Source organism: Rhamphochromis longiceps, linkage group LG5 (assembly GCF_057381845.1).
Source record: "Rhamphochromis longiceps isolate RC_006_pf linkage group LG5, R_longiceps_female_GT1.1, whole genome shotgun sequence".
NCBI classification, from domain to species: domain Eukaryota; kingdom Metazoa; phylum Chordata; class Actinopteri; order Cichliformes; family Cichlidae; genus Rhamphochromis; species Rhamphochromis longiceps.
Window position 1 is genome coordinate 25,497,609 of NC_140561.1, and position 15,750 is coordinate 25,513,358.

The 15,750-nt window shown below is 40.7% G+C and overlaps 3 protein-coding genes across 12 annotated transcripts; 1 reads left to right on the plus strand and 2 right to left on the minus strand.

The window, feature by feature from the left end:
• Positions 1 to 1,494: 1,494 nt before the first annotated feature.
• Positions 1,495 to 7,414, minus strand: mon1bb (MON1 secretory trafficking family member Bb). 4 transcript variants are annotated; one of them, XM_085406858.1, is made up of 7 exons: positions 7,291 to 7,414; positions 6,538 to 6,651; positions 5,804 to 5,898; positions 5,121 to 5,714; positions 3,965 to 4,757; positions 3,423 to 3,570; positions 1,495 to 2,720 (listed from the first exon to the last, which is right to left on the minus strand). In XM_085406858.1, the coding sequence occupies exons 1-7, from the start codon at positions 7,404 to 7,406 to the stop codon at positions 2,493 to 2,495; spliced, it is 2,088 nt and encodes a 695-aa protein (XP_085262984.1). In that variant the 5' UTR covers positions 7,407 to 7,414; the 3' UTR covers positions 1,495 to 2,492. The 4 variants fall into 4 exon arrangements, with proteins under 4 accessions (XP_085262984.1, XP_085262987.1, XP_085262985.1 ...); XM_085406861.1 differs by lacking the exon at positions 7,291 to 7,414 and adding an exon at positions 7,138 to 7,281; XM_085406859.1 differs by lacking the exon at positions 7,291 to 7,414 and adding an exon at positions 6,959 to 7,272.
• Positions 7,379 to 9,357, plus strand: tcta (T cell leukemia translocation altered). Its single transcript, XM_085406869.1, has 3 exons — positions 7,379 to 7,732; positions 7,818 to 7,869; positions 8,718 to 9,357. Exons 1-3 carry the CDS (start codon positions 7,522 to 7,524, stop codon positions 8,758 to 8,760), a joined length of 306 nt encoding a protein of 101 aa, XP_085262995.1. The 5' UTR covers positions 7,379 to 7,521; the 3' UTR covers positions 8,761 to 9,357.
• glyctk (glycerate kinase) lies at positions 9,211 to 15,724 on the minus strand. Of its 7 annotated transcripts, XM_085406863.1 has the most exons (7): positions 15,401 to 15,724; positions 13,591 to 13,958; positions 13,424 to 13,498; positions 12,879 to 13,265; positions 12,647 to 12,798; positions 11,721 to 11,896; positions 9,211 to 11,623 (listed from the first exon to the last, which is right to left on the minus strand). In XM_085406863.1, exons 4-7 carry the CDS (start codon positions 13,232 to 13,234, stop codon positions 10,733 to 10,735), a joined length of 1,575 nt encoding a protein of 524 aa, XP_085262989.1. In that variant the 5' UTR covers positions 13,235 to 13,265; positions 13,424 to 13,498; positions 13,591 to 13,958; positions 15,401 to 15,724; the 3' UTR covers positions 9,211 to 10,732. The 7 variants fall into 7 exon arrangements, with proteins under 7 accessions (XP_085262989.1, XP_085262993.1, XP_085262992.1 ...); XM_085406867.1 differs by lacking the exon at positions 13,591 to 13,958; XM_085406866.1 differs by lacking the exon at positions 13,591 to 13,958 and having other exon boundaries at positions 13,424 to 13,536.
• Between the last annotated feature and the right edge of the window lie 26 nt (positions 15,725 to 15,750).

Sequence of the window (15,750 nt, forward strand, 5' to 3'; positions counted from 1 at the left end):
TCTCCTGGAGGAAAGCTTTAACAGTCTTTGCTCGGTGAAAATCTTCATTATCGTGACTTCATCATCATCAAAGCCACTTTCAATCGGAGGAATGAGAAAAGTGCCCAAGGTTTCAGTGTAGACCTGTTCATTTACTAATAATAAATGCCTTCTCTGCTGGTCTTTTACATGTCACGACATTAGAACAACGCCAGACAAAAGTTGCAGATTTATCAGCAAACATCACTTTCATCCAAACATCCACAGATAAGGATTGCCCCTCGTTATCCCACTCTAGCCTCATTTTCGTCCGCGTTTTGATACTGGTGCAAATTTGACTCATTTCTTACAACAACTCCAGTGTCTACATTTTATATTTTAAAGGCGTATTGCTTTATGGGTAAGACATATGGGTAAGTTTACATCTTACCCATATGTCTTCCTTTTATAACCTTACCAATTTCTTTGTATTTGCTACAAAGTTTGGTCACAGCTGACTGGGAACAACAACATGTTTTACCACAGAGTTACAGAGTTACATGTTCCCTTTCATTATTTCAGCTGACAGCCCTTTTGTTGGAGCCTCGCTCCTTTTCAATCAGCAACAGCTGGTTAAGCAATGCAGATGCTCCCTTTTAACTACACACCTTGTTGGATATTTAGATATCTGCAATTATATGTTTTATAAGTGGGAATAACAAAACGCTTCTATATTTTTATCGATAAAATTAAAAATGGGCCATTAATTTTAAACCATTTGGTTCGTTCAAGGTATGTTTAATGAAGACAGTGTGTTCGACTACCAAACAAAACTTGTTTTGCAATCTATCTATGATTTGTTTATTTGTTACAAACTGCAAGATCATTTTTCTTGCCGTGGGTTTTAAAGCCAAATTGCTTTGAAGCTATTTTGGTGACAAGTTGCTCCAACATGTTACCAAGATGCCTTTCCTTCCTCTAAAGTCATCACCTACTTTTAGCTTTGACTATATTGAACAGTACAGCTGCACAGAAACAAGATGCTAACACTTGTTAGCAGCCTGCACTTGTTATGAGTCATGCCACATTAAAGCTGGTGGAATGCAAGACTTACCGTTAGACTACACAAGGTGATTCTGATAGTTTGAGGCGAAATTCCTGGTGATAAATATTCAACTAGCACTAGTTTGGTTTCTGCAAAGCTACACTGCTTTATAAAAAGATGGAAGGTTCAGAATTTAAGAATCAAAGACGTGATATCAATAACAGCTTAATTAATTTACCAGTTATGTCATTTGGGGTTTCTTGTAAGGACATATATAATGTGGCACTAATTAAGGCATACTCCCTTCAAACCATAACTTTAAAAGTAAGTTTTAGATATTTCTGTCATTCTTATTTATTGCTTGGCTGTACTGTACATCCCCAAAACTGCATGTTAAGCTCACCTGCTTTTCCCATGCTTGGCTCTTTCCACAAAACAGTCATCTGATTTTTTTTTCTCTTTGTAATAGTCCACTTAAATAGGACAACTGCTTTTATGCATCCTGGGATTTATTTTGTAACACTACAGACAAACTCTTAAGACTTGACAGGAAATTCCTCATTGGTCACAAGGATGAAACAACTTTTCAGACCACCTTTAGAAAACTATTATGCAAAAAGAATACCTGAACTCACTACATTAGATGTCATACTAAAGGTATCTGCAGAGCAAAACATGTGAGCTCATTGGCATCTTCCCACCTTATCAAGAAACTGATAAGGTCTGCCTTTTTTCAATGGAAACACTTAACAGTGACAATAATCAGGCTGGGGTTCCTACTAATCTGCTGCACAAAATGAAACATCAATAAAACTCAAAGTCTCGTTTCGAGTCTAAACATCAGCAAGATGAGAAACGACATGTTTTCAAATTCTGTGAAGGAGGAAAAACATTCTGCTTGTGGCCTCATGTGACTCACGCCGGGCCTCTCCCTCCTCTGGCAGTTCCAGTTCTTATTCCAGTTTATGCTGATCCCAAAAAGCACACACGCTAACAACTTGTATATCCTGTTTTGTGACATCATGTTATGCAACATAATTTTGTGATTAGGGCGAGGAGATAAAGATTATGAACGATCTTATCTTCCAAAGGTAGTTTAACTTAATTTTTCCTCCTCATGCTAACTCATTAAATATGTAATATATGTTCCATTCACTGTTCATGTTGTTGCTGTAATAAAACAATATAAAAACGCTTAAATACACCATTGCAAATATGTTCTGCCACAGTTCATTTTAAAATCTACTAATGTGCTTCTGCCCTGTTTCTGCTCAAAAGCAGCAATGTGATGACATGCTTCCTGGAGAACTAATAACACCGGTTTCAAAGACACCAGTCCTCCTTAAATAGTGTAAAACGTAGTGTTGGATTCCAGTGGTCAAAGTTTGTCGGTCTCGTAAGTGTCAAGAGGGTTGAAAAATATCTTGAAACCAGTGTACAAACTATTTTTGGATGAGGCAGAGCCACTTCTATTAGTGCTAACAGAGTCCTATAGAAGAGATAAGAAGCCATTATCTGTGGAGTCTTGCTGGTCAGATTTGCCTCCTCGAGAGCTTTTGCTGGGGTTTGGAGTGGTTGAATACTTTGGGGGGTATCTGATGAACAGACGGTCCTCCTCCTTTTTAATCCATCTTAGAAGCTTAGTGATAGCAGTAATGGCACAGGCCTTTGTCACCAGGGGGCTGAAGCAGGTGTACAGCTCAAATTTACTTGTGACCTTGAGTAAAGAAGAAAACAATCAAGAGAAGACTGTGAAATACATTTAGGAATAAGAAATAGAGCTATTACATTTCTTGCTATGTTAGATGAGAAGATCAATGATGCTTCAGTTAGGAGCTGGTTATCTTAGCTAAGGAAAATACCTGGAAGCAAGCTAACAGCTTTTTTTCAACGCCTTCTGAAAAAAGCTTCCCAATGAATGGACTATTAAGCCCCAGTTCCAAGGCTTTGTGCTAAGCTAAGCTGCCACTTACTGGCAACTGTCTTTCTTTTTTCTTTCTTTTTAAAGGTATCCCGTTCAACTGCTCTTTAATGCAATTATCTAATCAGCCAATCACATGTCAACAGTTCAATGCATTTAGGCATGTAGAGATGGTTGCATTTTCTGCTGAAATGATTTGAGTGACGCAAAGTGTGAGCATTTCAGAAACTGCTGATCCCCCCCCCCCCGAATGATCTGAACATTGAAGCAGATGGGCTTCTGGCTTCTGTGAGCGAAACACAGGCTCAACTGAGGACTGTGCCATGAAAAATTAAGGAAGTTCTGAAAGCAAGAGAGGGTCCAACCAGGTACTAGCCAGGTGTACCTAATAAAGTGGTCGTTGACTGTTTTGAGTGTAGTGTCGATCTTTTGGAAGAATCATTTCAAAGTTGGACAAACACAGTAAGAAAGAATACAACCACAAACTAATGTACGTACCCAGGCTAGCAGAGTTTCCCTCTCAGCAACATGGTAGATAAGTTTAAGGGGTCGTGAGGTGCTGTGGATGCGGCCGTGCATATAACGATAAAGATCCAGCAGTCTCATTTTCTCCTCTTCACTGCTGTATGGTGCCTCCATCTCTGGGCTACATACAGAAAAGCATCATAGGACACAAGTTACACACAAAAAACACCCAAAACATGTTCAATAACACTGTAGTGGAAAGAGAAACACACAATGCTTGATTTGTAAACTATTAAAACTCCATTTCTAACACCGACAGGACAATGTTGCCTAAAAGCCTAAAAATATCTTAGTGGGCACTTTTGTACTTCTCACACATGATTATTATCATTAGCAGCAAAAGGTTTTTAAACTTCTACACAGCTAGAAGATAATAAAATGTTATGCAAGACAAATATCACTAACTAACATGCAGCGCAAACACTCGGCATGTTTGCATTTTTAAACTCTAGTTTAGGCTCATATCAGCCTTATGCAACTGCAAGGACAGCAAGCATACACAAACAAACACACACCTGGTGAACTGAGTGAGCTGGCGGTAGTTGTCTGGCACATCAAAGGGCTTGTACATGAAGTGTCTGAGGTCTGAGACGCCCACCTGGCTCACACTGTACGTCTGAGCTTTGGCAATGAGGCTCAGGGAGTTCTGAGCCATCATAGCCTCCTCTATCTTTCTCTTGCACTCAGCTACAGAGTAAAAAGCCTCTTTGTCTGTCGAGAGCAGCAGCAAACAAACAGTGCATTCTGGAGGGTCCAGGTAAGAAATGTATGCATAAAAGTAACAGTCAGGATTAAAGAGCGGGAGGCAAATGGGGGTCCAGATCTCGCCAGCCTGAAAGGCAGAGGAAGCTCCAATGAGGTTAAGCAGAAGGTGAACATCAGCAGGCTCCAGCCGCGAGTCCTCAATGACTGTCTTTTCTTGGACGATGGTTAGAAGCTGGTTCTTGGCGATGAGGATGGAGAAAACGAGATTGGGTGTGATAGCTTTCTGCAGGATCTGGCTGAGAGAGTCCCTGAGAGAGGAGGCTAGAGGCAAGCAGTGCACTGCCGATAGCAGGAAGCTGGGGTCAGAATCCACCAAGTTGAGGAGACCATCCAGGATCTTTTCTGAGCCCGCTAGGAGTCTCCTCAGGTCGTAGTTTTTCTTGTGTTCAAAGATGCGGGATATACTGGCCTGAGTGAGCATGCTGATGATCTGATAGTAGACATAGAGGAGCTCTCCCTGCAGCTGCTGCTCAGACTGATGACTGCTGGAGACGCACACCAGAACTAGGGGCCCTTTCTGCAGGAACACTACGGTGTGCTCGTCTGAGGGAAGGGGGAAAAAACATGAGCAAATCAACACAAAAAAACAATCAATGAAAACTAAAACTGCTCCTAAGGATACCACCGATCCCCTAAACTCACTGTTCTCAAAATAAAACAATACAGGGAATGCACTGCTTATTATATTTCAGATACTGTTCTCTATGGTCCAGGAGCTTTTTGACAAGCTGGCAACAATTTTGCCCTGTACAGTGAGTCAGAGCCACACTTGCTCTTGTTGGTGTGTTTAAAAAAAGTCAGATTTCCTTTTAACGTAGTGAATATGAACATGAAAGTGGCTGGAAAAAACCATCATAGATAAAAATCTCTCAAATTTGCATTTTGGTCGACGCCCAACATTCTTACCTGAGTAGACTGAGCGAATGATATTATCTCCACTTTGGACAAAAGACACCAGCGCCATCATCACTCCCATTGTTGATGAAAGAGCCTCTTCGCTGCCATATCGGGAATAAATGGGCTTACCGGCTTCGCTTAGCACAAAAACATGTTTCCTGTGCTGCCGCCAGCTGTCAGCTGTAACATCCTCATCGCGATGAGATGTAAATGACGAAGATTCCAGTGTGCCTGCCTCCAACAGCGGGGACGACCTCCCCTTCACACCTATACCTTGTTCTTCAAGCTTGGCCTTGGCCAGCATTGTTACAACAAATTCCCCAGAGTCGTTCTGGTCATTGTCAGTGGCATCATCTTCAGTTGTTCCATCAGTTGGCTGCGTGGACGCGTTGTTTTGGCACTCGGTTTCTGTCTCTTCGGGCTCTAGCTTCATCACTTGGTCAGAAGGAGGCTTCTCATCCAAACCGAGATGCTCTGCCGAAACATCTGGTGGGTGCGAATTCAAAGGCTCGATTCTGCTAACAGCGGCGCTCCCATTACTCTCTACTGAATCAGGAAACATGTGATTCTCCAAAAGGGAGAAGGAGGCTGCCAATGAGTCAGCTACAATGAAAACAAAAACCAACGTGTGATGTAAGTGATGAAGATTAAAATTAGACAAGCTTCAAAGAGTGATTACGTAGCTTATTTACCAGGTTGATTACTCTCTAAAGGGCTATCACCAATCTTCACTGCCGCCGCCTCTCCTTCTTGATGATTGGCTGTTTCCATGATACCATCCCAGTCTCTGGAAAGAATAAAGACAGAGAGGAATAAGCTGCTTTATAAATCATGCATTGTAGTTTTTGCAGATAAAAATCAGAGATCCCATGCATCTCCAGTCTGTTATGAATAGAAGCACTCATACTGGACCAGTGGTCAGGTCACATGATTACAGAGGAGAGTTACTCCAACTCCAAGTTACTAACACTGTGGAATTTAAACCTGATTACAGCTAGCAGTCTGTCTAATGTTACACTACATATCAACACGGAGAAACGGGACTAAGTGGCTGGTAGATTAAGAGCGCTAACGTCCGCATGATAACAACTTATCTACACATGCACGATAAATTTCAGACGTCCTGTAATGCTTACCTTTCTAATAAGTAACTAATAAATGAACGCTGACTGTAGTTACACGGCTAACACTGGGTGCTAGCAAGCGACACATACAGATCAATTTCATGGCCTTGGCTTAACAGTGCTCATGCAGCCAACCGTGGCTATCTAAAATTAGCCAGATAAACAGAGAAAGAGTGAAACTTACGGTTTTGTACCGTTGACGACTTGGACTGAATGTCTAATGTCAACACTGACTTTTATCAGCAGCCCCACTGCAAACAAGCTGTCAAGAATGAGAAGCAGAAAACAAATTTTCCCCTTACCGAAGCCGACATCCGGAATCTCTGATGACAACTTCAGCTGACCAATCAGCGCGCTCGCTGGCGTCGGTTAGTCCCGCCCCTCCCCACTCTCTGGTTGTGGGCTCGTAACAGAAACTTGAAGAGACAAATCTCAGATAAACGTGCAGCACATGTATGGGTGCTGCTGTAGCAGATATAATACAGCGAAACGCTTTCTGTGACAAAGAAAGAACGGAGAACTTAAACCCCCCCCCAATGTGAATTAAAACAAAAATGTTTTTACGTCTATATTGACCAATAAAAATTTTTTTTTCTGGATTAAACTAATACTTAAATCCAGTATTTTCCATTTTCCGTATTACACTGGTGGCTAATACTAAAGCTAGCATGTACTCCCGTCCCCAACTTGAACCTTCTGACATCTGTCGTTCCTATAGCACACCTCATTACCGTCTTGCTGTCCTCATACATGCCTTTAACCAGGGTCCCTCCTGACCGCCTTCTCATACAGTTCCTCTCCTGGCAACCAATCATCTTCTTCAAATACACAAACACACAGTGCAGGTAACTCTGACCTTCTCTATACTTCTCCGTCAACACTCACTGCTCACTGATAGTCACCTCTCTTTAAACGAGCTTCAACGACTCTTTCCCATATCTTCATGGCACACATGAATCGGATTGACGGTTTAGCTGAGGTTTAAAAAAAAAAAGGGGGGGGGCATAACACAACCTGGACAAATGATGTCGAAATATAGATTTTTATCCACGCACATTTGTTTAACTTCACTGTGTTGGTGCTGAAAGGCTCTGTTGTGTACGTGATGAAGTAGTCGTCCTGCGTACCACGTCACGTCCGATTGCCTCTCCTCTCCGTACGTAAACATCATAACGGTAGAAATGGGGAATATGACATCTCCAAACCAGAGTGCTGATTTATAAATCACTAAAACAGACACCGCAGCCCAGTCACTTAATTTGACACCAGTTGAATAAACGGACGCCATGGAGGAGCCGTGGGACTTTGAGTTTCTGTCCCGCATTGCTGACAGCTGCCTGTCGTTTCTCTCTGAGTTTGTAGACGACTGGCTCGCCAACGACATGAGAGTGTCCATATTCAAAATACTCCTCAGCTGGTTAATTTTTAGTCTAATCGCCATTCACTTCGCGTGGAAAGTCTATGGAAATACAGTGAACGATATGTATTACAGACAAGGTGAGTTTTTCCTCCTGCTTACCGGTGCGCTGCCTGCTAAGTGAGCGCTAACACGCTAGCTTGATCTGTGTGTGTTGATTTTCAGGGACCGGACAGAACGGAGGCACACCTGATACAGCTGCACACACGAGTGGATGGTAGGTGGCCGATTTCGGGGTCAGGTTTGCATTGCACAAGTGATTAATAAGAAATCGTGTTCATTATCACCGCACCATCACCAGTCACTTTATTAGGTAAACCTTGCTAGCACCCAGTTTGACACTCTTTTTGCCTTCAGCGTTGCCTTAATTTTCCATGGCTTAGATTCAACAAGTTGCAAGTTGAGATAATAGCATCGCACATTTGCTGCAGCTGTGTTTTGGCTGTACAGCCATTAGATGATGAGTACACTGTGATCACAAAGAGATGAACATGGTCAGCAACAATACTCGGGTAGGCTGTGATCCTCAGGCCCAGAACTTGACAAGAAAATATGCCCACACGTTTACAGCACCAACATGAGTGAGCCCATGTGAATTGTAGCCTCAGTTTCTGTGCTGTACTAAACTAAAGGGAGTGTCACGTGGTGTGGTCTTCTGCTGCTGTGGCCCATCACCTTCAATGCCCTACATGTTGTGCATTCAGAGATGCTCTTCTGCATAGCCCAATTCTGATGGTTGGGTATTCGAGGCACTGCCATCTTCCTTTCAGCTCGAAGCAGTCTGGCAATTCTCTGACCTCTTTTTGAGCACTTTGGCCCAAAATGCTATAGCTTACTTGACATTTTCTCCTTTTCGGACCAGTGTCTCAAAATCCTAGACATGCTTGTATGAAAAAATCCCAGTAGATCAGCAGTTTCTTAAATACTCAGACCAGCTCGTCTAGCACTTGTGCCATGCAGTAAGTTGCTGCCACAGTTGACTGGACAGAGGTACCTAACAAAGTGACTGGCAAGTGCATGTTTCACCACACTTAAATGGTTTATTAGATTTTGTTATCTTTGCAGGGAAGGTAAAGCAGGGGATGGTCCAAAGATTCATCGGGATTAATGGGAGCTTGATCGCTGGACTTTACCCAAGTGAAGGCTGGACAATTTGTATGTCCCACAGAGACACGAAATGCACACCAGTTTTTGGTTTTTTCATTAACAAAGCGTTACCTTCCATGGATTAAAGATGGTGTTGAGACAGCTTCACCTTCTGCGAATCACTTAGCCATGCCATTGGACATCACTCTAACAGTGTTAGAGTGATGGCCACTATTCATACAATGTTTAATTTGACCTCTTGATACTGCTCACTAAGCAGGACCTTATTGTGCATAAAGAACTAAAAGGACGTGTTTAACTGGTCACTTGGTGATACGTGATCAAGACTGTACTTGAATGGTGCATGAAAGGAAAACAAATCATCATTTTCCAAGTAATGACACAGGCTCACATGTATAGTTTTTGTAATATATATACATATATAATACGCTGATTTGAGTATTGCATTGACTTGTGTATGTGAATATTTATGATCCAAATAATTTGCAGTGAACTGTGTGATTTTGTTTTTGATTTTTTTTTTTAATCTTTGCTGTATTATAAACGGTCATCTATGGTCATTTTAAAATCAGACACAATAAAAGCAGATCATGTTTTATATCTTCAGTCTTTATTTTAACAGGCATTTTGCATTTAGTTCATTTGAAATCTACATTAAGTAATATTTTGGCAAACAGTCAAAACATTAAAAAATAAATAAATAAATGAAGCACAAAAACTTGAGGGGTATTGAAACAATACATTTTTCACCAAGGCCACTTTTAATGTTATTCTGTTTACCTCTGGAAAGATTAGCGGAAGTATACAAGAGAGGACTTTTAATTGTCACTGAGATTGTTGATTGTAACGACAATGTGATGTGTAATCTTTTCTCATATGTGCAGTAGTTATCAAGGGGGAAGATGCCGTATCTGAGCTACACTCAACAGAACCCCAATAGCTTACCATGAAGCTTAATGGCACAATGTGTAAAGCAAGCTGCCTTTTGCAAGAAAAAGCCAAAGGTGCCAGATTACGTCAGTTTGTTTCTTTATGATAATATTTGTCTGTTAATGGTTCAAAATCGAGCTTATTACAAACTAAAAACTAGAGCTGGGTGCCTTTTTTGTTTTTTTGTTTTTGTTTTTAGTTAATTAAAATAAAAATACAAACTAGATTTTTTTGAGAAAAAAATAAACCGACACAATTTTTGGAACCTGGAAAAAAAACTGAAATAAATTAAAAATCTACAGGAAATATCTTCGGTTTTAAAATTAATTACTTTAGTTACTAAAATGTTTTTACCACAACTTGCCTGATGAGGCTTTGATGAACATATTAGGACGTGTAAAAGACTTTGAGTTAAGTCAAAAAGTTATTGTTTTTATTTTAATACCATTACTAAATCATGCCTTAATAATTAAAGAAATGACTTCAAACTAATACTGAAACTGGTCAAAACTAAACATATTCAAACTGTAACTAAAATGAGTAAAACCACTCAGGCAACTATAATAAATTAAAAATAACAACAAAAAAACTAAAGAAAAAAAGAAAAAAATAGAACAACTGTAACCAAACATCCAAAAACATCTAATTAAAACTACTGAAGGATGGTGGAGATTTTTAAACTGTACAAGTGTTTTTATTACTATTATAATGGCAGTGTGTATTTCCAGAAATTTAAATTATGTACTCAGTCCTTGTAAGATGTGGGAGGGAGCTGGAGTACCCACAGAGAACCCAAGAAGACACTGGGAGAACCAACAGACTCCATAAAGAAACCCGGGAGCTTTTTTTGTTGTGAGACGTCAGTACTAACCCCCACCCTCACACTTCTTCATTTACTGTTTGCGTTGTAATGCTTTTACATATATGTCTGTTTTTTTCCAATTACATCTTTATTTACCAATACCAACAATCCTTCATTTAGATTCATAAATATGGTGCAAAAATGTCTTCATAGTTTCCTTTAATTTTTTTGTGTTTTGGGATTATCTGATGATAATATGAATAGCTGGAATCAGTAGCATGTGCACATCCATTACATTCGTGCAAGTTAGGCCGGGTACGAGTAATTGCTGCCCACCAGAAAGACGAGAAAAAAACGTGTAAGAATCATTGTTGATAAGGAAGTTGTCGATGTCCAGGCCCTGAGCTTTCGCTTCATCGTACAAACCACCATCAGTAATCGCCCCTGCTGCCTCAGTGGGTCCATCCTGACCATCAGTGCCCCCACTCAGAAAGACTGGCCCTTTAGGCGAAAGCCCTAAGCTTCTCAGTTCCAGCCCCACTCGCATAGCCAGCTCCTGGTTCCGACCACCTCGGCCTTTGCCTGTTAGCTCCACAGTGGGTTCGCCTCCAGCTAACAGACATGTGGCACCCCATCCCTCTGTACGCCCTTTTTCTAAAACCTGCATTGTACGGCAGAGGTCCCAGCTCTCCACACCAACTTCAGGGCCCAGCTTCAGCACCTCAGTGGCAATGTCAGGAGGAGGTTCCTCTCGAGAACAGGCAAAGCGGGCCAGCAGGCCGTAGAGTCTAGACACAGACCGCACATCTCCACACACACTTGGCGAAAGGACTACAGGGAGGAAGCCCAGCTCTCGAGCACGGAGACCAGCGTGTTTAAGGGCAACACCGTTGGAGCCAATCACAGCATTGAGAACATGTCCCGATGTATCAGATTCCTCCTTATTCTCTTTCCACCTAGAATTCGGTTTGTCAAGGACTTCCTTTACTGATGTCGGAAGCAAGTTTAACAGCTTGTAACGCTCAAGGATTGACAAAACTTCCTCAGGCCACACCCGACTCATCACTGTGGGGCCACTAGCTATCATGTCAATAGGATCCCTGATCACATCAGATAGTATCAGTGCAACAACCTGTGAAGACGTTATAAGAGTGATATTTGACATACAAATTACAATACTGAGAATTTTAAACTCTGTTTAAAAGAAGGCTAAAAAAACTGTCTGTTACCTGTGCAGGGTGAGCATGATGTGCAAGCCCTCCACCCTTTAACAACGAAAGGGCACGACGTATGGTGTTCAGCTCCTGAATAGTCGCACCAGCACCTGCAAGTCTGCAGGTAACATCTAGCTTTTCTTGCAAGGTGATTGGCGGGATGGGTGCAGGTAGCAATGCAGAGCCCCCACCTAAACAATGATGAAAACCAGCATGCGTTACAGATATCTTGGAGTCGTTTATGACCAGGATATGTCCACCAGTGTGTATATTAAACAAATATTTTCACTGCTTTTTTGCATTTGTGGAATTTCTCTAAAATTAGAAACATCTAATTTTAGAAATTGTTATTTTATTTATTTATAAATTTCTTCTAGGCTGTACTACTGTAGTTCATTATTATCGTGAACTAAATTCCCTGAAAAGCCTTTAGCCGATCTAAAATGCTGCAGAGTACTGACAGGGTCTAGAAAGACAAAGCATATTTCTCCCATATCGTCTTCTCTTCAGTGGCTCCCTGTTAAGTCCAGAATCAATTTTTAAAATCCTTCTCTTCACATACAAAGTCTTGGATCATCAGGCACAATCTTATCTTAAATACCTCAGGGTACTGTAACACCACAATAGAGCGCTATACTCTCAGACAGCGGGTTGACTTGTGGTTCCTAGTATTTTAAAAGTTGAATGGAAGGCAAAACCTTCAGCTTTTCAGACACCCTCTCTACTTTTAACATTAGGCTTAAAATTTCTTCTGACTGTTGGGGCTTTCTTTGTATTATTGAAGGGTCTTCATTTTACACTATAAAGTGTCTTGAGGTGACTGTTGTTGTGAATTGGTGCTATATAAACAAAACTGAATTTAAATTAATATTTTTAATGATATCTGTGAAACGATTATTGTTTTATTATTTTTAACAATAACCAAGAAGTGCCATTCGTACCTGAAATCAGTACAATAAGCAAGTCTTTCTCTGTCAGCTCACTGGCTAAATGCTTGATCTCCTCAGCTGCCTTCTGGGCATCCGGATCAGGCAAGTTGTGTTTAGCTCCCTCTATTACTTTGATGCGGCTGTTTTCTTTCAGCAGCAGATGGCTGTGATGGAAAAATAAATATTATTAACTTTACTGAGTTAACACTTTAAGTTGCTTTTACCTCTAAATGCATTTGCTTACTCTTTCCCATGCTGCTGTAATGTCTGCTGAATCCCATGTGGCACACTTATGACTCCTTTCACTAAATGATCACCCACAATCCTCTCTACCTCAGCGGCCATTCCCAGCACAGCTTTTCCAAAGCCCACCAAGTGCAGGTTGTGTTTGAGCGTGAATGTGCGACCATCAATAACAACAGAGTCCTCCTTGCGCTCAATACTTTGACAGACCACAGTATCTGGCTGCACGGCTTCCACTGCAGCTGCAAACACTTCACGTGCCCGCGTGTCCATTGACATTTTGCAGAACGTGGGTTTTCTCCTCGCCACAAGATGCAGAAAAGGCTGAGACCGGAACAATGAAAGAACACGGGCCATTGATAATTCAGTGGATCTGAGCAGAAATGTCCTAAGGGATATAGAAGAATTGAACAGATTTTTAAAGAGAGCACAATTTAAACAAACCATAAATAACCTGCAAAGGAAAAGGAAATAGTCATGTAGAAGTCATGAAGCAATTATAATTAGAACTTTTTCTTAAATTTACTTTGTGTGCCTCAAATTCACCTTTTTTAAGAGCTTGTTTTGTGTTGTTCAGTCATCACACTTCTTGTAAGTCTTGTTTATGGTCAAGTCTGATGACTGCAGGAATACAGAGGAATACGTTTTGCTTAAATGTTCTGAAAACAAAAAGAACACCTTTTTATTCTTATACTAGCTAAAGCTATACTTACATAAATGCATTTAGGTTTGTGTTTCAGTAGAGTCACGAGGCTGCCTACCCGAGAAGGTTGCAAATGTCATATGAAGCTGGTGTTTCCCTGTGGAAGCCTGCTGCGTTTGGACTCCAGCTCAGAGGTTAGGCAGTGTGGCAACAATCTGGCCAGACACTGGCTGGAGTTGTGTACCTTTGGTGTAATGATTGACTTCAGAGGATAACATGCCACATGAAAGTGCTGACACTGCAGCTGCGCATTAAGTCGTTTTTGTTGTAATTTGATTTTTTTCTGCCACAGATTGCATTAAACTCAGTGATACCCATACTTTGTTCATTGCTGTTAAACAAAGCAGCCTCTTGTGTAGCCACACCCGTCTTTAAGCCCTGTAGACATAATTTTAATTTATTTATTTAGTAGGGACAATGCAGTTTAACATAGTTCTGATGTGGAGCATGAAACTGATGTGGTGCAAATAGAGTTTATAGCTATTGCTAAATTCCAACCCTTGTTGGGCTTCTTCATTCACGATGCAAAAACAAAAATTACAACATTCAGTTACAGAAAACCATAATACACCATGAATACAAAACTACAAGAAATACACAGTAAAATAAAGTAAAATATAGTATAAAAAACAGAGAGAGATAGGTTGTGCATCTGGTTTTTAGGTAGTTTGCTTGTTTTCTTTTTCTTCTTTTTTTTTTACAAATGAAAGCTGAGCCACTGGGATTGTGGTATTTTAATGTGATTAGATGTACATGCTAGAAATCCAGACAATAATGACAATGTTATATGATGAGATTTTAGATTTGTTAAATTTGTAAAAAACAAACAAACAAACAAACAAAGAAACAAAACAAAGAAACAAAATAAAACCCCTCAGAAACACTTACAGGTCGTTTTGTTAGGCACACCTCTGTAATACCACATTCTACCTCTTTCTTGCCTTCAGAACGACCTTAATTCTTCATGGCACAAATTCAAAAAGGTGCTGGAAACACCCTGGTGCACCACAGTTGCTGCAGATTTGTCAGCTTCACATGCATATCTCCTATATCACCACATCCACAAATTGCTCTACTAAGATCTGGCAACTGTGGAGGCCATTTGAATTCAATGAAATTATTGACATGTTCAAGAAACTAGTCTGACAAGATCTGAGCTTTATGACATGGTGAGTTATCCTGCTGGAAGCAGCCATCAAAAGATGGGCAATTTTTGGTCATAAAGGGATGGAGTGTCTCAACATTGCAGCAAAAATCAAGACTTGTGAGATCTGGAAACGTTCATGACAATTTTGGTGAGCCTGTATGAATTGTAGCGTGAGTTTTCTGTTCTTAGCCGATAGGAGTGGCACACACTGTGGGCTTCTGTTGCTGTAGCCCATCTGCCTATTCTGCTCACCTGGTTATAACCAGTGTTCTTTATGTAGTGTGACCATTCTCCCTGGAGTGTTTTTTTTCTACAGATGGTTGATGGTTGGGAAAGTCCCAGAAGTCAGTTTCTGAAATACTCATACGAGCTCGTCTTGGCACCAGCGACCATGCCACCTAACTATATTTGCCTTAACAAGTAGCAAAACAGGTGTACCTAACAAAGTGACCGGTGTGGATAACTTAAATATCATGCTACTTTTTATCTCAGTAAATCAAACGCCTATTGGCAAATTATTTTTAATTTACCCCTGCATGAAATGCATTGGCATTTAGTAAAGCAAAATTCTTCCTCTACAACCAAACTTTAGAGATTTCCATTAAAAAATATCCAAAAAAAAAAAAAAAAAAGCACAAGCGGCAAACAGAACATTTCACTTAATTAATCGTACCATGGACTTGTCTTTCTGTGAGGACAAAACTGTCGTTGGTACTTTCTTCTTCACTTCTGCGTCCATCCTGCAAATCTAGAGGCTGCCAGATAACTGGACCCAACTGATAAACACACAAGGCTAACGGTGACAGCCAGAAAGTGCTAATGCGAATGCAAGAAGGCTTTGCTTTTTAAAAACAGACATTCTAAAACAAACTCGACTACAGTAGAGCTTTTTAAAAAAAGACAATAAGCTTTTAACTCCTAAACTGCATTTGGTAAGCAAACTGTGTAAATAACGACGCTGTTGCTGGTACAATGCAGCTATCGCGATAACATCTTGCAATATCGCGTGGTTTCCTAGGCCCG